The sequence below is a fragment of the Pan paniscus genome, chromosome 10, assembly GCF_029289425.2.
Source record: "Pan paniscus chromosome 10, NHGRI_mPanPan1-v2.0_pri, whole genome shotgun sequence".
NCBI classification, from domain to species: domain Eukaryota; kingdom Metazoa; phylum Chordata; class Mammalia; order Primates; family Hominidae; genus Pan; species Pan paniscus.
This window is the reverse complement of record NC_073259.2, coordinates 96,543,801-96,570,554: the sequence shown is the minus strand read 5'-3', so window position 1 is coordinate 96,570,554 and position 26,754 is coordinate 96,543,801. Positions and strand designations below refer to the sequence as shown.

Here is a 26,754-nt window from a genome sequence, read left to right as displayed (position 1 = left end):
TGGCTTCAAAGATGGAAGAGGGATTCACAAGCCAAGGAACGCACATGGCCTCTGAAAGCTGGAAAAGGCAAAGAAAATGATTTTTCCTTTAGAGCATCCAAAAGAAACACAGCCCTAATGAATACCTTGGTATTAGCCTATTCAGACCTATTTTAAACTTCTGACCTCCAGAACTGTAAAATAACAAATTTGTGCTGCTTTAAGCCACCAAGTTTGTAGTACTTTGTTATAGCAGCAATAATAAGCTACTACATCCTGTCTCTCTAGTCTCCTTTAAGATTTCCTCAGGCTTTCTTTGTCTTTATGGCACTGATATTTTTGAATGAGACAGTCCTCCCCTTTAAGAAAAGTGTTTCTCTTTGCAACATTTGATTGATGTTTCTTAATGCTTCTGTGGAGCTTATGCAATTCAAGTGACACTGCTACGTAAGTGATGATTTGTGCTCAGGTAACCACATCCAGAGGCACACAGAGTCCATCCTCTCCTCATGGTGCTGTTTGTTTTGATCATCTGGTTAAGATGTTCAACTATTTATGTATATTTACTCATTCACAATTTGGGGAGAGACACTTTAAGGCCATATAAGCAATCCTTCTCCTTATCAAAGTTTCTCCCACAGATTTAGCATCTATTGATGATACTTACCTGAACCAATCTTTGCTATCATTGTCAGTTTTTCATTCAGACTTTTTAAAGGCACAGCTAAATATGGAAGTGATTGGCAGCATGTGATGCCACTCTAACAATAAGCCTTCCAACCTTCTTCCCTCTTCAGTACCCTTCCTCAGGTATGCATAATTTCACTTCTTGGCTATTCTCATCTTTTTTTGCCTGGCCCTGTTACTTACCTCTGGGCTCTTTCCATTTTCTTTGATACCTCAGGATTTATTATTTGATGTTTTGATTCTTCCTGAATAGACAGAGTGATTTAAAAAGAAATACATCCAATCATTTCATTCCTGTTTCTTTATATTCATTGAATGGCTTTTTGTTGCTCTTAGGAAACAGGAAAAGGAGCTGCTTCAACAAGGCCTCCAAGACTATAGTGATCTAGCTGGGCACAGTGGCTCACGCCTGTAATCTCAGCATTTTGGGAGGCTGAGACAGGTGGATCATGAGGTCAGGAGATCGAGACCATCCTGGTTAACACTGTGAAACCCCGTCTATACTAAAAATACAGAAAATTAGCTGGGCGTGGTGGCGGGCGCCTGTAGTCCTAGCTACTCAGGAGGCTGAGGCAGGAGAATGGCGTGAACCTGGGAGGTGGAGTTTGCAGTGAGCCAAGATCATTCCACTGCACTCCAGCCTGGGCGACAGAGCGAGACTCCGTCTCAAAAAAAAAAAAAAAAAAAAAAAGACTATACTGATCTGGCACCTTTCCACATCCTTTTTCAGTCCTTTATCGTTACCAGTTCCTTGCTGCCACATAGCTTCTTGCCTGGCTTTCTCTATTCCTGGAATCCTGATTGGTTCTTTTGTCTAGCTAACACCCGATTCTTTTAGATTTCGGTTTTGATTTTTGATGAAACCAAATTGTTCTACTGGAAACTCTTCTCATCGCACTCCTCAGAGTAGCAGTTTTGGATGTATTTGTGGGATGATTTAATAGATAATCTTCCACCAACCTGTAAACTTCACGAAGGTAGGAACTATATTATTTTTGCTCTGCATTAGATTCTCAGTGCCTCATGGATGCTCATATGCATTTAATGAATATTTGCTGAAAGAAAGTGAAGAAAGGAAGAAGAAAAGTTCCCTACCATATAATCATTTGTAATTTCCTTGAGGCACAGATTTGAACTTAGTTCACAAGGTTATAATGATGAGGTGAGTGCCTATAACTCATCACACAGTATCTGCACTGCAACGTTATTATCTTCTTTTAGATACGTGTGAATTTTTTGAAATATTTTAGGTGTAAGAATTGTATTATGCAATTTTGGGGAATCACAGCTTCTTTAAGCCTTCTGTTCTACTGCTTTAATTGAGTTATTTTTGCATTCAAGAACCTGCTTATTGTTCCCATTTACTAAAGGCTGAGAGCCAAATTCCTGAACCTAATGTTCATGACTCTCTGTAATCCTTCCCTGCCCTAACCAACTCATCTGAATACCCATTATTCCCCAACACAAACTTGCCACCTCAGCCACATGCATCACTGCCTCCTAAAATAATGCTCCTGTTCTCAAAGGATGCCCTTTCTTCTCCCATCCACTTATCCAAATTCTACCCACAGAATCATGCAATATCTTGGGGCTTAACCCATCTTAGTGGTCATCTCCTCCAAGGTCAGTTTAAGATTTCTCTTTCACACAAGGACATTTTCTGCTCTTTCAGCCCACATTTTCTCTCCCTTGTATCATTTGATCAGGTGAAATTGGCATCACATCTACTCTGTGCTGAGTGTTTTGCTTGATGCTGGGGCTTGGTGGTCAGCAATACTAACATTGCACCTGCTATGTGGAACCTATCTTTTAGTTTATTATCTTGGGACTTCTATGGAATTTGTCCAGAAGCTATTCATCTTGGGTACATGATCATATATTGCTTACATAGAGCTTAATATTTTAAGTGTTATATATTTGTCTCAAAGTATTATTGTGAGAAATAATTAAAATACAAAAAATATGAGTTGTGGTGTGCATATAATAACATCAGATACCATCATTATTATTTTGTTGTTGTGTTCTCTTTTTACTATATTTTGACTATCTACAGAGCAAGGTTGAAATCTTTTACTCCTGTGTATCTCCTCACCATTCTTTAGACAATCCAATGCATATAGTCGCTCCTCAAAAAATAGTTATGAATAAACATTTAACTCTTGGCAAAAATGCTAGATTTCCAAATCTTGAAGGAGCCCATCTTATTAGTTTAGATTCCTGTGGTTTTCACTAATAGTAAAAGTCCCATTATTATAAGGACGCTAGAGAATAGCATGTCACCTAAGGGCATGGGTGCAACAGGCCTCATGAAAAGACTGGAACCAGGATTGGAAACTATCAGTTTTTCCTTCTCCATCTCTGAATCTCTGTTTCTCCGCCTCGTTCTATTTGTGCAGATATTTTCTCCTTTGTTCCAGTCACTTGGTAGAATGTAACTGCCCAAGAGCTGCCAGGTTTCCATATTTCAATTTCAGCCCTATTCAGAGACTAATTATCAGTTTCTAATGATCAATACCAATTTTGGGGAGGAACGTTCTGGTTGGCCTATCCAAGTCAGGTGTCTACCATCATCCAACCAACTGTGGCTACAGGGAAAGTTCACTGTTTGTAAGCATGGATTCTGAGGCTCCACTCCTATGATGCGGCATTCTCTCTATAAAAATAGACGTCAGCCAAATAGACACTTGTAGTCAACTATTTATCTGCCTCGATCTCCCATGTAATAAGAAAGTATTTATTTAAAAGGAATAAGCGTAAAATGTTAGTTGAATGAATAAAATATGACATTAAATGCTATTTTAAGTAGTTCTTTTGTATACTGTACTACAGCACAGGGGCCCGTCTTCCTAATAAGTGATTATATTAAGATGCTTTTCAGATTATCTAGGCCATTATTGTCTGATAGAAATACAATGGAAGCCACGTTCATAATCTTAATTGTCTGGTAGCAACACTAAAAAAATAAATAAATAAAAACGAGCAGCTGAAATTAAGTATAATGAAATTTATTTAGCCCCATGTATCCAAAATATTGTCATTTCACCTTAAAATCAATATAAAAATTATTAATGAAATGTTTTATATGTTTCATATTATTCAAAATCCACAGTGTGTTTTACATCTGCAACATATTACAGTTCATACACTAAATTTTCATTAGAAATAGTTATTCCATATTTAGATTTTTTAATAAAATTTACCATTGAGAAGATAGTCACATTTCTGTGTTTTCCAAACATACTTAAAAGTTTCAGCCTCTAAATAGGGTGATATTATTGACTTTTCAATTTAAAGAAATTATAATTAAGTAAAATGAAAATTTTAGCTCTGTAGTCACATTCAATGCATTTTGAGTGAGAGGAGCTGCAGATGGATAGTGGGATTCCCATATTGGCCAGCATCGATTAGAATTTATTTTATAGATGGAGAAACTGAAGCCCTGAATAGATTAAATGACTTGCCTGAAATCACAAAGTGAATTGACAGAGTTGGGACTAAAAACTAGGCCTCTACTTCATCGTTGCTGCCCTCACTCCCCAAACCCCTGTGCTGTTCCTTCACTGTTCTATTTTAGGGCTGGCCTAGGGGCCATTTATAGGTCTGCCCTGGGAAATAACACATATTTAGAGTGCTTTGGTTGATTACCATCTTAATCAGATTGAGATTTGTACGGCACTTTAATTCAAACAAGAAATGTAAAGTTAGATGCCTAAAGTGAACACTGAAGACCCAAATTAATTGTTTAGGGAGAGGACTAAAATAAATCATTACAAAACCCAGCTAATCCGAAGAGAAGTTAAGATTTCGGAGACTACACTGGCAACATGAACATGCAATATTTTGCAAAGTGCTTTTTTAGGAAACATTTAAATTTGCCTGCCCATGGAATGTTTGAGAGTAGAATGTCAGCTTTCTAGCCACAACGAAAAAAACCAAAAGAACAGTAAATAAAGTCCACAAATGGCAATTGTCACAATTCCTCAGAGAAATTTACCTTCATTGGTATGACTCTGGATTAATTGAAATGAAACAGAAAGAACCATTTCTATTCCAAAGAGATTTCTTAATTGAGCCTAAGAATCGTGTCTGGTCCAGATGTGAGACCACATGGGTCATAGTGAATTCAGCAGAAAAAAACACTTCAGTTTTATGTGCTTTCACTATTCTCATGGCTGCTAGAACAAAATGAGTGATCGAGAGTCCTGGTTTCTTGCATTTCTGTGTAAATTTGTTATGTAACCTGGAACGAGACACTTCACTACTCTAAGCCTTGATTTTCCCGCTTATGCAATTGGTGAGACTGGTCCTCAGTATTCCTTCTAGGTCTGGAATTCTGGTGATTCTGATGACATGGCTCTAGATTTTGATTGCACATCCCAGAGGTAGATGCTGAAAGCACAAACAGAAAGGTGCCCTAGGCTTGCATACGTCTAATTCCAGCAAGACTGAAGTTTGACACGAATTAAAGAAAGTAAAACAAAAACAAACTGGGTGGTAATGCTGGTATTTAGATTAATCAGATTAGAAGGCTGGGTGAATACTCCTTATGAATATTCTTAGAAACCTCATAGTTCATGAGCCAGGCTTTTCTCTCTGAGAATCTCTAATTGGTATTTCACCAACTCCTGTGAAAAGAACATTCTCACTGGGTAGATACTAGCTTTAGGCCCTGTAAGAAAGAACATAGATATCTCTCTGTGAATAGCTACCAAATGGAAAGTAAAGTGCCTCAGTGAAGAAGTGTTACAGTATTATTTTGTCTACTTTCAGCTTCTTAATCCGTAAATCTTACCGTGACTGCTCTTAAAGACTGTCTGTGGGGTGGGCGCGGTGGCTCACTCCTGTAATCCCAGCACTTTGGGAGACCGAGATGGGATCACCTGGGGTCAGGACTTCAAGATTAGCCTAGCCAACATGGTGAAATCCCATCTCTACTAAAAAAACAAAAGTTAGCTGGGCGTGGTGGCAGATGCCCGTAATCCCAACTACTCGGGAGGCTGAAGCAGGAGAATCGCTTGAACCCAGGAGGCAGAGGTTGCAGTGAGCTGAGACCACGCCATTGCACTCCAGCATGGGCGAGAAGAGCAAGACTGTCTCAAAAAAAAAAAAAAAAAAAAAAGACTGTGCATCTAATACCAATGTGGAATAATGTGTCAAATTACTTCACCTAATAAACCCCCACAGTTTCTTGAATGAGGCAGGAGATGGAGAGGAGAAAGCATGCCAGAATTAGCAAGTCCTCAGGATGATTTTAAAACACATGGTTTATTTCAGCCAGTTTCTCAAATTTACTGGTTCTGGAACTACAGAGATTCTGTGTCACATATTCTGTGGAATTAATATATTACCTTTTAAAAATTTATGCTTAGTCTTAGAATGTGCATATATTTCTGTTGTTGGTCTTTGGAAACAGTCATATTCCTAGTTATGTTTAGAATACTTTTAATTTTATTCATTTTAAATTATATATTTCATTTAATCATTTAGTGAGATCATGATTTGGTGTTCATGGTACTTTAAAATTCCTAAGGAAGTTCACAGTTTTTAACTGAATTGTCAGTGGTAGTGAGATGCTAGCAGTCCAAGGATATTGATTCGATATCATTGAGTCAGTTTGGATTCTAGAATAATACATGTTATAAGTACATAGGGATAGAAAGCACATGTTTTTAGTATTCCTAGCTAGAGCTGCTATAATTAACCAAGAAAACATAAGACAGAAGCTATCAAGAAAGAAGGTAAGAAATTGAGAGCATGGAGTCAAAAAAAAGTTTTTACACTCAAAGCAGAATCTATATGTTTCTTCTTTTGGAAACTATACATACAGGCGAATAAAGCATCAAATTCCACGCACATCAGGAATTTAAAAGCAATCATTTGTGTCACCTTTGACATCCTGTATGACTGTCAATTTTCTTAATCCTTTATATTTTCTAGTGAAAGAGAGAACATTATATCTTACTTTCTTCTAATGAATATCATTGAGTAAATATTTATATAAAACTATTTAAGTTTAAAATATCTCTGAAAAATAAGAAACAGTGATAATATCATTTATTAAGGCAAACAAAAAGTACGTTTGTAAATTTGACAATCTTTAATCATTTATTTCATAATCATAATCGTGGAGGAATTGAAAAACAGAAAGACCTGCTATCACCTCACAAATGAAATACTTAGTTCATTGTGTTTTATTCTCCTTGCAAATCATTGACGATATTTAATTAAAAATTACAAAACTGCTAGACATTCCAGTCAAAACTAGTTTCCTCTCTTACAAGCAGGCAGATCAAAACTGACTGCTTAATATTATTTGTTTACCTTCATTTTATCTTTAATAAACTCAAGAATCTTAAAAAGCCAATATATACATGGTTAAACAAATTACTGAAAAATAGAACTTTGAATTTATGATTCAGCCTTTTCCAAAGAAACAATAGCACAAGCAAAAATAAAAAATGAGTGAAACATGATTACAAGGGTTTTAGAAATACGCGATTTTTCAGCTGTGTAGGCACGTAGTTTATATCAACTATCAACAAATTGTTCATGACTTTAGAAGGGCAAACATTAGAGTAGGATTAGATTGTGGAATTTCCATGGTTTAACTCTAAGAAAACACAGGATTGGGGTTGGAAATTTTACTGGAAAGAGTTGATTGTTTAGACTGTTGATTTAGGTATGTGAAAATGGGAGGAGGTAGGGTAATAGCTAAATAGGAACTAGAATATAAAATGTAAATATAGAGTTCAGTTGAAAATAGTGATCAACAGAAGTGGCAGTAAGTACCCCAGAATTCCCCAGCTTAAAAGTAAGAAACAAATCAACAAAACATTTTCTACTTTAACCACAAAAAAAAAAAGCAAAATGAACAAAGTACCCATTCATATAAGACAACTACCACAGAAACTAAAGGAATGTCTTAATTCAAAACAAGGAATTTGATTTTGGTTCTTACTTGCCAGAGATCCTAGGCAAGCATATTCATAAAGTGAGGAAATAGAGTCCTAAGAGATTAATACCTGGAATTTCATTGTTAGAAAAATTTGCACAATTTCAACGGAATGAATTGGTGAAAGCTACTCTATCACATAAATACTATTCAAATAGCAATTTACAGTGTATGCTGTGTTCCATATCCTAGGAAATCTGTTCATTGTTGATAGGGCTGACGGTCTATAAGGAATTATCACTCCCTAAAAGGAAAGAAACTTGCAGAGCAATTCAGCATCCAAGGAAAGACTGACAGCTTTGAAAGAGACCTGATAATGATGCAAGTAGGAACTTGCATGTGCTTGAAGTAAGCACTGATTTAACAAAACAAGGACTCTGTTCTGCACATACTTTGGAAACACATATTCTTTGAGAACTTGGTTATGACGAGTTGAAATGGCCACTTGAACTAAATTCCCATGTTGAGATTTGTTTATCCTTCTTATCTGAAGCCAGAGCCAACAATCCTAAAAGTTTTGAGTGACATTTAATGGTTCCAGGAATTGGGGCTTACCTATCTGCAGATAAACCTGTTTCCTTTTTGGCTGTATTATATTAAGTAAAACAGTTCTGTTAAATGAATATAAAGTGGTCCCTTCTATACTTTAGAATAAATAAATGACTTGAGCCAGATGCAGTGACTCACGCCTCTAATCCCAGCACTTTAGAATGCTGAGGAGGGAGGATTGCTTGAGGCCAGGAGTTCAAGAGCAGCCTGAGCAACAAAGCAAGACCCCATTTATATAAAAAAATTAAAAATTAGCCACACTTGGTAGCATGCGACTTGTAGTGCCAGCTACTTGGGAGGCTGAAGTGGGAAGATCACTTGGGCCCAGGAATTCAACATTGCAGTGAACCATGATTGCACGCCTGTACTACAGCCCAGGACTCAGAGAGAGAGCCTGTCTCTGTAAAAAATTAAAGCATAAATAAACAAATAAAAGGCTTGACTTTTCCCACAGAGATATTCTGCTGGTAAATAGAGAAATAAAGCTTAGTAGTTTTATTTATTTTCCATGACATCAGTTACTCTGAGTACAATATTTTTGTTACAAGTTGTATTAAATTATTTGTGCTTTTAATGAGCCAATTCAATGTTATTCTTAAAAACAATGTTATTTTTGTCACTGCAGCATTTCAGCAGAGTTCAAAATACATGAGAGTTTCCACTTAAAAGATCTTTATAAGAGAAAAGATAACACGTTAAAATCATATAAAGCCTGCAAACTTACAACCTCCTCCTCCTGTTACGAGTCCCTCCTCCTATTACAATAGTCCCTCCTCCTCCTGTCACACTAGTCCCTTCTCTTCCTGTTACAATAACCCGTGTCCTCCTATTACAACATTTTAAATAATGTAATATTAATTTAAAAAATCTGGCCAGGCACGGTGGTTCATGCTTGTAATCCCAGCACATTGGGAAGCTGAGACGGGTGGATCATTTGAGGTCAGGAAGTTTGAGACAGCCTGGCCAACATGGTGAAACTTCCTCTCTACTAAAAATAAAAAAGTAGCCAGGCGTGGTGGCAGGCACTTGTAATCTGAGCTACTCGAGAGGCTGAGGCAGGAGAATCACTTGAGTAACTAAAACGATAGCTTTGAAGAGTACTCCGAGTTTTATGGCACTTATTAAAATAGCTGTTTTGTCTCTTTTTTCATATCTTGCAGCCAAGTCATTGTTGGATAAGCGAGATGGTAGTACAATTGTCAGACAGCTTGACTGATCTTCTGGACAAGTTTTCAAATATTTCTGAAGGCTTGAGTAATTATTCCATCATAGACAAACTTGTGAATATAGTGGATGACCTTGTGGAGTGCGTGAAAGAAAACTCATCTAAGGTAACTTTGTGTTCATTGGGATTATTTTTCATTACGCTTCTCTAAAAACCCATGCTTCTTGGTGCTGTTGGGGAAAATGAGGCACCTTTATTTATGATATTTTGATTGTATAAACTTCAAATTTAAAAATCTTGTTCAGATGAGCAAAGAAAACAAGTATTTGCAGTTATACTGCAATACTGAAGTGCACATTCCAACTTAAATGTCATCTAATACAAAAATAAAACTTATTTACATTACAATGCAAAATCAGTCCTGCCTTTATCTTTATTTTTTATAAGTGAAGTCCTTGAAACCTTTCTATTAAGTTACAAGTGTTCATTTAAATGGAAAATTGTCTGTAATAAACACATATCCTTTTATCCATAATGTAATCACCCCATAGGTCACAGCAAAGGAATACATTTTGGCTCCTCAAAGTCATTGGATAACTGATCATCACCAACTTCAGGATATGGGCATGACATATGGAATAGGCAATGTACTCCAGAAAATAAGAGTGAGATATTGGAGTTTAAATTCTGGCTCTGTCGCTAATGAGTTCTGTGAGCGTAACTTCTTTGTACCTCACTTTCTTTATCTTTAAAATGGGGGCAATGCCAGAATTCATCTAACAGGGTCGACGTTAGGTTATTTGCCATGAGTACTTTAACACCCTACCTAGCAAAATAAATATTAATAAAATTTGATGTTTTTTCATCACACTGTGTCTATAGCAAAATCATGCTTAGGAGACCTGATTTGGTATACAGTTCAAATGGCCAAAGATTAGCTTAGGAGACTTATGTAAGTTTAAATTCAAAGTTTTAAGCAAGATTCTGTACCTTAATACCTAAATGCTTTTTCCTGTGTCCCATCTAAATTCCAGCTATTCTGTAAGACCCAACTTCAATCCCATTTGTGCTATCCTATCTTATAATTCTTACCATACTAATAATCCAATCACTACCTTTAATCTTTGTATTATTTTCTAATTTCCAAAGTCAGAATGTGGTGTTAACCACTCTTTCATATTACTACTGCATATAGTGTGCCAATGGCATTCAAAAGAAGTAGAGATCACAAAAAGTAGAGTGCATCACACAAGGTGTCACAAAGGAAATAACATGTGCATTAGAGCCTTAAAGATGAGTTAGGTAAATGAGTTAGGTCAATGGTGATGTTGGGAAGAACACTGCAAACAACAAAGAATGTGCATTTACTAATCATGGCACTTTGGTGGGAACCCAGGAGATTACCAATTATATTTCTCAGTTGTTTTGGAGATTGAGTTAATGTATATAAAGCACTTAGAATAGTCCATAGTAAGTAACAGATAGTTGTTTATTTTGGTTACCTACTTTTCTTTATAATCCATTATGTATCCCTACAACATAGCTTTGATTTGCTTTGGGGAATTTTATATTAATTTTATATCAATTAATCATACCATTTTTATTATTTTGGGACTTGCCTCTTTCACTCAGCTTTAGGTTTAGAAGATGTATCCACTTTAAAGCATATAGCTGTAGTTAACCTTCTCTTGAATTGAACTCCACTAATTCAATGTATCACTAGTTATTAAGCCACTCTGTCTGGATTGACATAAGTGATACAGATATTGCTGCAAAAAAACTTTTTTATATGTCTGATGGTATATATGTGCAATAGTTTCAGTAGGTTATTTACCTGAGAATGGAATTTCTGAGTCACAGGATGGTCACATGTCTAACTTTACTGGATAATATCAAATGTACCAACTTACATTATCTCAGCAGTATGTAAGAGTTCCCTTGCCAATATTTAGTATCATCTGACTTTCTAATTTTTGGATATTAGAGCATGCATTATGGTGAGGTTTTTTTTTTTCTAAAGACTGGAAGTTCTTGTAATGGAGGGGTCTTTTTAAAATAAACCCTCATGTTTTTAATGAGCGTCTCTAAAGAAAAATATCCCCAGCTTGTTTTTAAGGTTATTTATTTTATTTTATTTTTTGCCATGACATTGTGTTCACTGCCCCAGATTCAACTTGTGATCCCACTGGGATCACTACCCTGCATTACCAATCTGAATTACGTACGTTAAAACAGCCATCTAAAAGTGCTAGTTGTAAGAGTCTAAATACTTGAATCTTTGAGAGACATATTTATAGTCCATTATCTTCACCTCAGTTAAGTCTAAAGACTATTTGAAAAATGTAATCCTATTTTTTCTTCTAGGATCTAAAAAAATCATTCAAGAGCCCAGAACCCAGGCTCTTTACTCCTGAAGAATTCTTTAGAATTTTTAATAGATCCATTGATGCCTTCAAGGACTTTGTAGTGGCATCTGAAACTAGTGATTGTGTGGTTTCTTCAACATTAAGTCCTGAGAAAGGTAAGACATGTAAGCATTTCCAGTTCAAATGTAAACAACAAACTTAAATCTTCCCTATGTAGTAAGAATCTACCTCTGTGTTTAGCTGTAGCAAGATACATGCATGTACGTCTAATAAAAAAGCAGATATCAATAGCACAGAAGAAACTAATGATTGTAGATTTGTGGGTTTCTAACCCAAAGCAATATTCATCAGTTTCAAATTAGTGAGCTGTTTGTGAGTAAACAATACATGAGATGGCCACTCATACCTTTTCTCATCTAATATTTGCCAGTAATTACAATTATATTATTCTGTACCTCCAGTCTACTTAATGTTCCTTCTCAAATTTTTTTCTTAAGGATCTAACTCTAAGTCACAAATTCTGATCCTCCCCAGTTACTCTGTATTAAGACTCTTTTTTCCCTTCACTGGGTCCCTATAATACAAACCTGGATTCATTGCTTTCTTTTTTTAATGAGAAATTACCATCAATGTGTCATTATTTGTATTTATTAACATATTTATTCAATAAGTATTTGTTCTACAAGGTGATAATGGTGGATTTCTTAGTAAAATAGAATAGCAGGACCCAGTATGAAATAAATAGGATCTGAATACTCTAGATTTGGGAAGCAGACCTGGCAAGTAATCTGGTATTGCACTTCACCTTTCAGGGACTCTATAACTCATACAAATCACCATATAACACTGACACATTATTGCTTTCTATTTAGATTCCAGAGTCAGTGTCACAAAACCATTTATGTTACCCCCTGTTGCAGCCAGCTCCCTTAGGAATGACAGCAGTAGCAGTAATAGTAAGTACATATATCTGATTTAATGCATGCATGGCTCCAATTAGCACCTATAGGAGTATTGCATGGGCTTTCAAGGAAACTTCTACATTTATTATTATTGATACTGTTCTGTTACTGTTATTCCTTTTATGGTCTTCCTGAGACTTAAGTTTGTAGAATTAAATTTCCCTAGAGCTGGAGATAATGTTTAGAGAATTAGGCCAATAAATTTTCTGCTGAGGTTATTTTAAATAAGACATAAAATTAATTTTAGAAATATGATTTATGCCTTTTGTTGAATCATTAACATATATTCTGTGTGGAATGTGTCTGACAAAAACGGAAGTTTAAAATTAAGTGTATAAATGCTGGTTGTTAACATATATTCTGTGTGGAATGTGTCTGACAAAAATGGAAGTTTAAGTCTATAAATGCTGGTTGTATAGAATTCCAAAGATATTTTCAGATTTGTGTATATCAGTATTTACTATTGCGCATTTGGAAATTTGATGATTTTGTTATTTTACCACAGAATTATATGCTTGGTGAGAATAGGCTTATTTTTCTGAAATTTCTGTCCTCTTTTGCCAAGAACCCAATTTTCTTTGAAAATCCAGGCAAAGGTCATTATAAAGTTTATTGTATTTACTAAATACTCTCTAGCCTCATGGAAGGTGCAGGAAGAAAAAAAACCATCTTGTGATCTAGGCTAAAAAAGTCATCCCTTAGGACTTATAAATGGGGCACTGTCATTTGTTCAGGGACTTAGAAGACCTATCTGTGAAAAGAAGTAATCAATTTATTACTAATTCATAATAGCTTGTTACAATGCAGAACATTTTTTAAAAACTCTAAAATACAATTTACTTATTTTGGAATTTTTTGCCACCAAAACCTGACCTGAAGTGATTTGAAGCTATTTATAGTCTTTATTTATCTTTCTAAAAGTGAATATATATTTTACTAATGAAATATTAATGTATTTGATTACAGAATGCTACCCAGGATTCACTGGGGATAGTATATGTTATACATTATGTGCAGGACAGAATCTTCTAAAACCTAAAATTCTAAATTACGTAGCATATCAGTTCTAAAATGTGTCAAAAAGGGACTAGAGCCCTGTTTGTGTGTTAGTCAATTAAGGGTTTTCTTACCAACTATGGATTTTATTAACATTTTCAAAGGAGCAACTTTTGTCTTCTTAAATTCTCTGCTTATATTTCATTGATTTCTAATCTTTATTATTTCCTTCCATTTGCTTTGTGTTTCATTTACTCCGCTTTTTCTAGCTTTTCGAAGTGGAAAAATCAGATCATTGATTTTAAACTATTTTTGCTAATTACAAGCACTTAAAGGTATAAATTTTCTTAAATACACTGCTTTAGCTGCACCTCACACATTTTTGTGTTGTGATTTTGTTATTTTTCTAAATATTTGTTAACTGTGATTTCTTCTTTGATACATGGATAATATAAAAGTGCGTTGTTTGATGTCAAAAAGTTTGAGATTTTCCTATATATCTTATTGTTACTAGTCTATGAATTTTGTTGTCAGAAAACATACTCTATAATTTTTTTGAAATGTACTGAAACTATTTTATGTATGTTATTTAACTGTTGAATGCAGCACTCAAATTTGGCCAAAATGGTTGATAGTGTTGTTTATATCTTCCCTTCCTTATTAAGCTTTTTGTCTAATTTTTATTAATTATTGAGAAAAGGGAATTGAAAATATTAACTTTTGATTGTGGATTTGTCTGATTTTCCTTTTGGTTTTGGGTTTTTTGCTTCATATATTTTAAAGCTTTATTATTATGGGCTTATACATTGATTATTGTTAGATCTTCCCTGTTTAATTGACCTTTTAATCTTACTGAAATATCCCTCATTATCTCTGATAGTGCTTTTTGTCTTGAAGTTTATTTTGTCTGATATTAGAGCAAATCTTTCTTATGCTTACTGTTTTCATGGTATATGTTTGGCTTTCCTTTATTTTCAGTCTATTGTCTGTATTTTTAAAGTACATCTCTGGTAGACAACATACACTTGGGCTTCACTATTTTATTTAGTGTATCTCTGATTGTTAATTAGAGTGCTTCATCCATTTCTATGTAATAAATCATTGGTATAGTTGGATTTTAATCCACCATTTCCTTACTTGTTTTTTATCTGTCCCATTTGTGTATTGACCTTCTGTTCCTTATTTCTAGCCCTTTTTTTTTTGGTTAATTTTTTTTTCTAGTGTTTAATTAGTGTTGGATTTTCAACAGCACCCTTTTGCATTATTTTGTGGTTATTTTGGAAATTAAAGTATACACTTTAACTTGTAATATTCTACTTAGAGTTACTATTGTAGCACTTGAGAAAAAAATGCAAGAACCTTGAAACAGGGTAGTTTTATTTACCCATACCCATCTTTTGTGTCATCATTGACATATATTAACATATCTACATCAGTTATAAATTTCACAATACAGTCTACAATACACAATGCAGTTCAATTATTTCTTTGAACTGTCATACGTATTTTAAAGTAAGAGAAGAATAAATATATTGTCTTTTATATTAATCTGCATATTTATTATTTCCTGTACCCTTCATTCCCTCTTGTCAGTCCAGGTTTCCATTTGGTATTAATTTCCTTCAGGCTGAAAAACATTCTATAGCATCTCTTATAATACAGATCTGCTGGCAACAAATTCTTTTTTCTTTTTAATTGGAAAATATCTTTGTTTTGTCTTCCATGTAGCAGGTACTTTTTACTAGATACTGAAGTCTGGGTAAACAGGATTTTTTTTCTTTTAGTCTTTTAAAAATATCACTATAGTATTCCTGCAGTTATTGTTTCTGAAAAAAATAAAAAAGGTAGCCACCATTTGTCTTATTTTTACCCTGTATGTACAGGGTCATTTCTTCCTCTGCGTTCTTTCAAAGTGTTCTCCTTTTTAACAGTTGAGCTAGAATATGCCTATGAGTGGTTTTCTTTGTATTTATCTTTCTTGAGATTTGTCAAGCTTTTGGATCTATATATTTGTTTTCCCTCAAATTTGGGGAAAAAATAGTCATAAATTTTTCAAAATTTTTAATCCATTTTATCTATCCTCTCATTCTGAGATACTACTTGCATATATGTTAGCAGATTGCTAGTGTGTCATAGGTCGCAGAAGTTTTGTTCATTTATTTATCCTCTTTTCTCTGTGTTCTTCTGAGTAACTTCTACTTGTCTGCTTTCAAGTTCATTGACCTTTTGTTCTGCCATCTCTGATCTGCTGAATTTTTCATCCGGTGAATTATTCTATTTATGAATTTATATTTTCTGTTCTAGAATGTCCAGTTAATTGTTTAATGAATTTTATATTTCTCTGCTGGAATTTTCCATCTGCATACTCATTATGAAAAAAAATTCTTTTTTGTCACTTAAACATAATTATAATAGCTGCTCTAAAGTTCTTGTCTCCAAATTTCAACACATAGGTCATCTCAGAGTTGATGTCTATTGACTTCTTCCTCTCTGATTAGGGGTCACATTTCCTTTTAAATGGTTAGTGATTGTTTAATATATGCTGGATATTATGAATTCTATGCTGTTGAATATCTTTCAGATTCTATAGCGGTTCTTTAGAGGCTATTGAATTGTGTTTTGGTAGGAGGTTCGAATAGTAGCAGATGAGGTTTATCTTTTCTCCCAGCCTTGTTTTTAAACTTTCTTAGGTACAAGGGAAAGTAGCCTTATTCCTAAGGCCTGGAATATCTGAGATATCTGTAAAGTGCTCATAAAATCTCTCCAATATTGCTTGTCTTAACAATTTTGTCCCCATTGTTCTGTGACTGCTAGGGCCTCTACTAAGATTATAGCTTCCCATGAGTTTGGTGTTTGGTTATTTTTTTTATTATAATTTTATTTTTTGGTCAGGTTTTGTGACTTCTCTACTGGTGCATATACAGCTTATTATTGGACCAGTAACTTAAGGAGATTCATCTAGGGATTTCTGATGCTCCTTCTTTGCACAGCTCCCTTCTTCCAAATAACCTAGATCTAGAAACTCCAGCTGCATCGGCAGCCTTGAACTTCAATCTCTGACTCCCTAGCTTAGTGAGGCCATTGGTCCTTGTTTGAACTCTGTCTTCCACACCTCAATCTGAAAGTGCACCCCAGACAGGAGAGCTGAAAGCCAGAAAGCCAGGGCAAACATGAGCCTCACTTAGTGTGGATTCCCTGTCTCGTGAATTACACATTTGTACTGCTGTTCACTAATTTCTGAAAAGAGTTGCCTCATAATTTGTCTAGAATTATAATTACTTAGGTCGGAAAGGCTAGTCTGCTACCATCGTATTTGGAAACAAAAGTCTTTCCTACTAATTTTAAAAGACAAACTAAATATAAAATACCTATTCAATCCCGTGCCTCTGAATCTGAGATTACTTTTTAAATTGCAAGATGAATGGACAGCCTTCTTTTTTGTTCACTGTTTCTTTTTTTTTCCTTTTTAAAAAATTTTGAGTCTTGCATTGTCAGCAACTTTTAGCTAGGTGATGTCACTCATGAATATGCCACTTAGATACCTCTGCACAAGACAAGATTTTGTGGTGCTAACATTCAGAGAGAAACAGACGTAAATAAAATACTCATAGTACAGTATACAATATGTATCATAATAGAATTATGCAAATGTTTTTAGGTGTAGCACAAAGGGGGTAAGACTTTTTTGGGAGAAGGGTTAGGGAAATTTGAAGAAAGCATGCTAGTTTTCAGGGATAACTCAAAAGCTGGCCATGTCAGAGTACCAGGGCATATGAAAACTTATTACAGAGATGTGAGTGTGTAAGGAAAAGTCATGGGAGAATGGAATAACATACAAACCTATTAGTTATCCAAAGGGAATTATGTTTATAGCATAACAGTAATATCCTTTATGATAAGCAAAGAGAATGTTTAAAAGATGTTTTATGTTTGAGATTCTTGCAGACAGTACATAAATGATAGAGAAAGAAATCCTAACTTTGACATTATCTTATACATTTTCTAGAAATAGTCTTGACCCAACCTTCCTGGACTCATATACCAGTCAAGTTAAACTCTTTTGACTCTTCGGTCAAATGGAAGATCATAATACCTCCTTCACAGAGTTTCTGTGAGTTTTAAGTGAGTTAGTACAGATGTGCTTGGAGACATAACTGATGTCTTATAAGAGTTCATCATTAAGTACTAGAACAATGAGATGCAATAAGACTTTGGATCAGTAATTATGTTGAACCTTTAGTGAGCTCTGGATCTGAATCAAGGAAGAATACTCATTTGCTTGTTTCATAAGCACCAAGATAACCATGTCACAGGCATGGTGCTCCTAAAAATGCTCACTCTAAAAAGAAGTTCAGCAAAATTATAGCACAATTCTTTGTGTTCTATATTTCTACAGATGTTGGTTATTATTAGTCAAATGAAACAAGTCAGTTCCCAAGATTTCTGGACAGTGAATAGTTTTGGTAATAAGGAGATATAATTAATATGGTAATAACCCAGGAATTTGGGATTACTCAAATCCGGCCCAGATGAGCTTCCTCTCCACATAAATTCTCTGCAGGCTATCTTTGCATAAAATCAAAACTTTGTTGTCAGCTTAAGTTTTGTCCCCAAATACCCTTCATTTGGGCCTTGAGGCATGCAATTCAAATCTCATTGATTCCTACTCGATAGCTGCAGTGGAAAGTATTGAAAGTCATTCCCTGGAGGTATAAGCAAATCTCTTCTGATAAAGTTCTTTTTGTCTGCCTGCAAGAGGGACAGTAGTATCCCTGATGGACCAAAGGCCTGGTTCTTAAGCCCCACGCATGAACAAGTGAAATAAAGAAAGTGAGGTAACATTGACCTCTATGGGAGGTGAAGCTCAGTAACCTATGGGCGCTTCCCCCAACCCTCCTCTCCACTGCTGCCCCGCCATCCAGTCTTTGCTGTTTCTCTCCCTCCCTGTCTCCTGCAGGAAGATTGCTGCTGTGTCTTAGTCAGATTCCAGGATTGTATATTGGCTCACAGTCTTAGGGATGGAACTGTCAACATAGTAGTCACCGCACTCTCAGAGAGCAAGTCTGAGCTTTCTTTAGTGAGGTCTCCCACACAGCTTTGTTGGAAGCCCCTTCCTTAGATGCTATCCTTCTGCCTGAGAAAGGTTTTAGGTAGCAAATTCCAGAATATCTCACTCTTTAGTAAGCTGCTTTTTGCTTTTGAGTCTGGTCTTTCCTTTGTTCTGAGTGATGAATTTCAAGACTTAGGTTTGGTCTTTGTATAGAACAAGAAGAACATGGTGTTTGGCTACCTTGATTACAGGGCATCTGGCTGACCCAACGTAGATAATGGAGTTCTCCATAGCATCTTCCTAGCTTGTTAGAGTTTTCCATTGGATTTTAAGCACAAAATCTTAATTAATTTATTTGTTCTCTCTGTGTACCTTGATTATGGCCTCTTAAGGAGGTTACCTAGTAAATCTATCGTAATTACATACCAGCAATCCCAATAGATAATGGGGGCCACAGCAGATTGGCCTTCAAGGAGAACCAAAACAGCCAAATGATTTATTTACAAATAGTATTATTAAAATTCCTCAAATGGTGCGAATTGTTTGTAACCCTGAATCCATTTCATATAGAGAGCACTTTTATAGATAGTAGTTAAATCCCAAACTAGTCCACGTAATCTTACATAATCCTTAAAATAGCTCTGTTATTGTAATGATAGTACTTTAATTATACCAAATCCCATTTTATTACTCAGATTTATTTTGGTGAGAAAATTCACATTGGGCTCCAACTTGAGATGGTAAAACATATCTCCCAAGGGGCTATAGGATGTGGGGTGGGCCAGGAGGAGGAATCCTAAGGAGGAAATTCATGGTTATGTGAATGGAAGACCCTATTTCTGACAACTCCCTGCGTGGGGATCACCAGCACCTTATTGTTCATCCCTCACTGTCTCCTCCCCCAACACACACACACACACACACACACGTGAGCACACATCCATACATCCCATCATTAGAGTCTCCTTGGAAACATACCATTTATAGGATGAGGGAATTTCCTGCTCTCAGTTCACATATGGTAGAGGAATGGGCTGTTCCTGTCCTCACCATAGTAGATAAAATCTATTTCTGACTTATCAAGTTAAATCTATGAATTAATTTTTCCCTGTAAGATGTTGATACACACATAGTAGATCTATTATTTTATATTATGTACTCTAGGTACTTTGTATGTTAAATAGGTATAGGTATATAGAAAAATCTGTCAAAATAAGTTTCATGTTGGAAGAGACCCTTGTGGGAGATGTGTTTTGTTTATTTAATTCGTGAATCATTCTGCTCCTTTTTTTTTTTTTAAAGACAGAGTCTTGCTCTGTTGCCCAGGCTGGAGTGCAGTGACATGATCTCGGCTCATTACGACTTCCGCCTCCCGGGTTCATGCGATTCTCCTGCCTCAGCCTCCGGAGTAGCTGGGATTACAGGCATGCGCCACCACACCCAGCTAATTTTTGTATTTTTAGTAGAGACGGGGTTTTTCCGTGTTGGCTGGGCTGGTCTTGAACTCTGGATCTCAGGTGATCTGCCTGACTCGGCCTCCCAAAGTGCTGGGATTACAGGGGTGAGCCACCACATCCAACCTAAATTCATGAATCATTTTGCTTCTCATGGAAGAGCCAGGCAGGATCAAGAAAGGTGTCCCAAACCAATTCCATATGTGTTCTCTCTCATTGAGTTTCTTATTTAGACGTAGTATGGGACAACACTAGTGCCTTCAACCATTCCCCTTAGTGTTAGTCTTAAGCTTTCCAACATTAAAAGTCCAAACTCTTAGTCCGTTGCACAGTGGCATCCGATAAATGTATGTTGAAGATATGAATGTGGAAACAGCCATGATTCTAAGCATGAGATACCTAAAAATACTATAACCACAGTGCACATACAATTATTTAATATTTTCAACAGTCCAAACATAGCTGAATGCATACAGATCTTGATCCAGGTTGTAAAATTTCATGTTTAAAATTTCTGAGCAAGCTGTCAAGAGTGAGAAAGCAAAAAGATTTTAGAAGATAAAGGCATGGGAGATAGATTTGCTTGATAGTATAAGTCATTTTCCCCCCAGAAATATATTAAGTCTGTGTTCCATATGTGTCAGAATTACCCAAGCCAGATCTCTTTCTGTCTCTGTGATTTCTTTCTTTTTTAATGCATTCATCTTTTGGAGACTACATGGATTTATATTGCCTTGCAAAAGCAATATTCAGCAGAAAAATCAATCTTTTGAATACTTTAAACAGATATAGGTCCAGAATGTGTTACAGAAACAGTTAAAAAGAACCACAGCATAAGAGCAAAACTTCTAGAATGGATATGCTGTATTCATCAGTGTGTTCTTTAAATTATAGGGAAGGCCAAAAATCCCCCTGGAGACTCCAGCCTACACTGGGCAGCCATGGCATTGCCAGCATTGTTTTCTCTTATAATTGGCTTTGCTTTTGGAGCCTTATACTGGAAGGTAAGTGGTACCATTCCTTTTTTTAAAAATATGCTATGTTTACATAAATTATTATCTTTTTTTCCTCAAGAAATGATCCTTTAAGAAAACAGTGAATTCTACCTTAGCTTATAATCTAAACAAAATTTAAATTTTATAAAGTTTCCTGTTTCTCATTATGTCTGGAGACAATCCCTCTAGCTGATAATTCACGCTTAAGAATTAGGAACTGGTGTTAATAGCCTGAACTAAATATGAAGAGGAAGATCTGACAAAAATCATATGATATACTTAAAAGACAAATAGAAATGTCATTTGTATTATCTGCTATTTTGGATTTCTACTCTTTTGTTCTGTTCTTATTGAAGCCTGTCTAAAATTTTAAAATGTGCAAAAATCATTGTGACTCAGCTTCTTGAAATGTCTTTTGAATTTGATTAAGTGTCAGCTTCTTTATTACTCTTTAGCCCCCAACATCCTAAAAATGTTGAGTTGATAGTACCATGCAGCTTTCATAATTTTTTATTACAAAGATATTTTGCATGCTACATGCTGAAAAAACTGTTATTGGAGTTATTGACATAAAAGATAAAAGTGGAGTCCACTTACCTCTTAAATATTAGACCATTCATTGATTATTTTACAGTATATGTCTTTCTTCTTTTTCCAGAAGAGACAGCCAAGTCTTACAAGGGCAGTTGAAAATATACAAATTAATGAAGAGGATAATGAGATAAGGTATTTTGTTTTGCTAAATGTGTGCCGAATCAAGCATGGCATTGCCATTTCACACACTGTGTACCTGCCCATAATGTCTTTAAGAAGTCCTTCACTCATGACAGTAGCTCCTAACCAGTGAGTCCCAACTCTATCCATGTTTCTGATGTCTCACTCTCTCTTCAGTGCTGCATCTCCATTCACCTACAGAACACCTTCACATAATTGTCTTCATGACTCTTCTTAGGGTTTATAAAGGGGTTACCTCTGCTTTCTTATTTAAGTAAGGCAGCAGAATCTTCTCAGACTCCTGGTTGTGGAACTCTGGAGGCACATTTGCTCATGTTCTGTCTTTTCCACACTTTTATCAAAACATACTGATTCAGCTCTTGGAGCCTCTTCCTAAGCTTAGTTCTTTCGGTAGGAAGCATTATCATCATTGACATCTTTATGATCTCATGAGTTGCTGCCACTGATCTTTTCTTTAGCCCTTCTAAACTCAACCTTTAGTCACACTCTTCTGTAAACCCTGGTTCATCATGTGACTTCTTATTCAAAATACGTTCAGTGATTTTCTCTTGTATATTTTATATATCTTTTATTTTACTCTGGCTTTCAGAGCCCTTAACTATTCTCAACATACTCGTTGTTTTCTCTAAAGCTGAATACAAAATTTGCTGTAAGATGACTTTCCATTCACTGTAGCTGGCTCTTGTCATTCTTTCACCTTACCCTATACTGCCCAGCACTCATATGTTCCCTTACCTTTGATTATAATTTTCATTTGGTGTGTTGCCTTCTCTCATGTCATGCCTGTATGTATACACAGACACATATGAAATGCATATAGGCATGCTTGGTATGTGTATATGCATATACAGAGAAAGAAATGTTTTAACTACTTGGAAAGACTACCTTAAGACAAATGAAGTCTTCCCTCTTCCCTATAGTAATAAGAAGGTAGGCTCCCCATTCAATTTTCAATCTTCTGCTACTATATTTACAGAAAAGCTGCCTTTTACAATGCCCAGATCATGGTGTACCTCAGAATCTCTGACCAAGAGCAAATAAGCATTTTTTCTTATTGTTTTTCAGTATGTTGCAAGAGAAAGAGAGAGAGTTTCAAGAAGTGTAATTGTGGCTTGTATCAACACTGTTACTTTCGTACATTGGTAAGTGTTTTTCTTCTTTCCTTTTTTTTTTCTTTTTTTTATTATACTTTAAGTTCTAGGGTACATGTGCACAATGTGCAGGTTTGCTACGTATGTTTACATGTGCCATGTTGGTGTGCTGCACCCATTAACTCGTCATTTACATTAGGTATATCTCCTAATGCTATCCCTTCCCCCTCCCCCCACCCCATGACAGGCTCCATTGTGTGGTGTTCCCTACCCTGTGTCCAAGTGTTCTCATTGTTCAATTCCCACCTATGAGTGAGAACACGCGGTGTTTGGTTTTCTGTCCTTGCGATAGTTTGCTCAGAATGATGGTTTCCAGCCTCAGTCATACGTGTGCATGTGTCTTTAGAGCAGCATGATTTATAATTTTATAATCCTTTGGGTATATACCCAGTAATGGGATGCCTGGGTCAAATGGTGTTTCTAGTTCTAGATCCCTGAGGAATCACTACACTGACTTCCACAATGGTTGAACTACTTTACAGTCCCACCAACAGTGTAAAAGTGTTCCTATTTCTCCACATCCTCTGCAGCACCTGTTGTTTCCTGACTTTTTAATGATCACCATTCTAACTGGTGTGAGATGGTATCTCATTGTGGTTTTGATTTGCATTTCTCTGATGGCCAGTGATGATGAGCATTTTTTCACGTGTCTGTTGGCTGCATAAATATCTTCTTTTGAGAAGTGTCTGTTCATATCCTTCGCCCACTTTTTGATGGGGTTGTTTGATTTTTTCTTGTAAATTTGTTTAAGTTCTTTGCAGATTCTGGATATTAGTCCTTTGTCAGATGGGTAGATTGTAAAAATTTTAATTCAAACTGAAATATTTAGCAAGAACTATACAGCATATGAGATGCCAAAATTTAGAAACAAACTTCATTAGTAAGTCTTCTATCAAGCAGATGTCAGTATGTTGGCTGAAGCTGTTACATAATTGAAATGTGCATATCTAATTCATTGTGTATTCTCCAGTTTTGAAAGGTAAGCAGTGTTTGTCCTGACTAGTGGATTCATCTAGTGTGGGATATGCACAAAAATTAACAGTTGTATGTTTACTTAGACTGTTTTTGAGACCAGAAAATTAATTAGACAAGGGAAATATAGCAAATTAGGACTAAAATTAAGTATTACTAATAGAATAAAAATATATGGAATCAATTTTATTTAGGTGTGACCACTATAACATGACTGTATCCCATGTGTTAGATGCTGAAACAAGAGAAAACCAGAATGTTTCCCTGCCATTTTCAGGAAAAAGAGAAAACATCCAAATATCTTAGAGTCAGGAGAGTAAGATTTTCCAGGTCAATTGCCACCTTCCACATGACTAGTAATAATTATGCATTATAATAGTTCAGAGCCCAGGATGCACGGAACATAAACGCATGGCAGACAGGTGCTGTGATTGTGTGGGTCTGCGGAGGGATTGTGGGAGAAAGGAGAGTAAGACGTGGCTAGAAGGTACTGGTATCATTATCTCCTGTCCCGTCTGCTTTCTCTGCTCCCTTGCTGCAGATACTGTTGCGGGAAGACCCACAGCTGCATTAACTTAATCAGTATTGATTCATGCTGTCCCTCACTTTTGCTTCTGCTAATTGGCTGTTATTTTTGTTACTGGCATGGAATCCTGAGATCATTTACCACAGTTGCATGCGAATATTCTCTCCTCTTTCAAATTCCTCATTTCTTCTGTGCATTCCCTCATTGTCAAAGGATTATTTACTCTCCTCTTTATTACCTAGATAGTCTGTGGTGGATTCCTTCTTCACCCTGCAAGTCACTGCCCTTCCAGCTTTAACTCCTGTCCCAGGTTCAGAGATTTGTCTCTAGACTTAATCTTCTTCAGTGGAACTGAGTCATAAATTATCTTGCCTCCTGTATGAGCTTACTTTTATGGTTATACAACAACATTTTTTAACAACTCAAGATAACATGATATAATTATGTTGCACATTTCTCTAACACCGTAATACTTTATTCTACACACTCTGTCACTTTTACCTTCAATCATACTCTTGATTAACATGTCCGTAGCATGAATAGCACCCTCTATTTTCTGCTGCCCATTGCCACTTCTTTCTAGGCTCATTCTTCCTGTCAAATAATGTAAATGGATAGACCGTTTGCTTGACACTTTTTATTTTCCGAAGCAATATTTCCCAAGCTGAAACCATGCTTTTTCCTAGAAATTCATTTTTTTGCCTTTGAACCATAAGATGAGATTCACTGTTTTCTTTTTTTTTTTTTTCCTTCCTTTTCTTCTTCTTCTTGACAGCCATTTCACTTCTCTCAAGTGGCATTCACAAACCACACATTAAATGGTTAATTGAGTCTTAAATGCTCAAATGCTCAAGTAATGTCCTCTGTTTTTTGGTTTGGGATTGCATTGCTGGGATCCTGTTTTGGCACACAGGTCTTTAATCATGTGGTTTTAATTACGACATTCGTCCCATGACATTTGGGAGTGGATTAGGATACGGAAACCCAGGCCATTTGTTTAGGAGGAAAAAAGATGGTATTTTAAAGCAACCATAGTCAAACAACTTATGCATGTGTTGAATAGTCAGTTAGCATTCCAAGAAAAGAGTTAGGTCTTTCTGTTTCTTGCTGTACCCTCAACACCTAACTTGCTGCCCGTGCATTGTTGGCTCTCTATAAATGTTTCTTGAATGAGAGACTGAGTGAGTGACTCAGCCCTAAATGAAAGTTTAAGCAAATGGCAAAGAAGATTGTTCTTCTGAAGTAGGGTTTGTTTTTATCTTTTGTGTGAATGTGTGTATTTAATGTATTGGGTTGGATTAATGAGACAGCAAGGTATGCATATCAAGAGGGAATATAATCACATGAGAAATTAACTAATAAATTATTTTTCTTAAGGTATGAATTATTACTCATGTATAAAATGAATCACATTAGCCAGGTTAAAGAAGCCAGAATTATCCAGAAAAAAACCCAGCTCACTTATTCCGTAGTCAATGGGAAATAGATGGCAGAATGAATGAAAACATGACTCATTCTCCTTCACAAAGTGCCTTACTCGTCATCTCTGCAAAGCTCCACCAAGGCTCAGGTCACATACTGCCACCTACAAAAACCTGACTTCCCAAATGAAAATAATCTCTATTTCTGGCCCTCTAAATAGATTTCATATGACACTTGGTAGGACATCACAGTCACCTAAATGAACATTTTGTGCCCTTTTCAAAACCATAAACTCTTAGAGGGCAGGATTTTTTTTTCTTAATTTAGTTTTGGAGCCCCACTAAACAATGTCACTTATACTGTGCACATATAAATGATGAATAAGTATTTGTTGAATAAATTAATGGAAAGATGAATGAATATCTCAGAATTACAATAAGATGAGAATAAAATATATGAAAATAAAAACAGAAAAAAACTTGTATGTGTCTATGAGTACATAAGAATTCAAATGCTGAGGGAAAAGTAGGAAAAGAGGTAGAAAAGGGCCAGTTCGTCCTCAGAATCTGAAAACCCCAAAGTAAAAATGTGTGTATATCATTTGTAATCATCTATTGACTACCCATTATATGAAGTAAACCCTTACATTTGGCCTTCTACCAGCAGAGATGGAAAACCCTCCAAGGAACTCTTAAGTCTAGTTCCTAGATAGGTGTGTAGTAGAGGGAAGGTCTGGGAGAACAAACTGTGATGTGGTTGGAGAGAAAATCTTCTAAAAAATAAGAATAACTGT

General features: G+C 35.8%; 1 protein-coding gene across 2 annotated transcripts in view; it reads left to right on the top strand.

The window, feature by feature from the left end:
- Positions 1-23,033, top strand: part of KITLG (KIT ligand) — a 75,521-nt gene extending 52,488 nt beyond the window's left edge. Inside the window, exons 4-9 of one of the 2 annotated variants that reach the window (XM_003828321.6) lie at positions 9,328-9,498; positions 11,697-11,853; positions 12,571-12,654; positions 21,055-21,164; positions 21,814-21,881; positions 22,956-23,033. In XM_003828321.6, the coding sequence (XP_003828369.2) occupies positions 9,328-9,498; positions 11,697-11,853; positions 12,571-12,654; positions 21,055-21,164; positions 21,814-21,881; positions 22,956-22,995 (630 nt within the window). In that variant the 3' untranslated portion in view covers positions 22,996-23,033. The remainder of the gene's footprint in view (positions 1-9,327; positions 9,499-11,696; positions 11,854-12,570; positions 12,655-21,054; positions 21,165-21,813; positions 21,882-22,955) is intronic. The other variant, XM_024931243.4, reaches the window with a different exon arrangement.
- Positions 23,034-26,754: the final 3,721 nt, after the last annotated feature.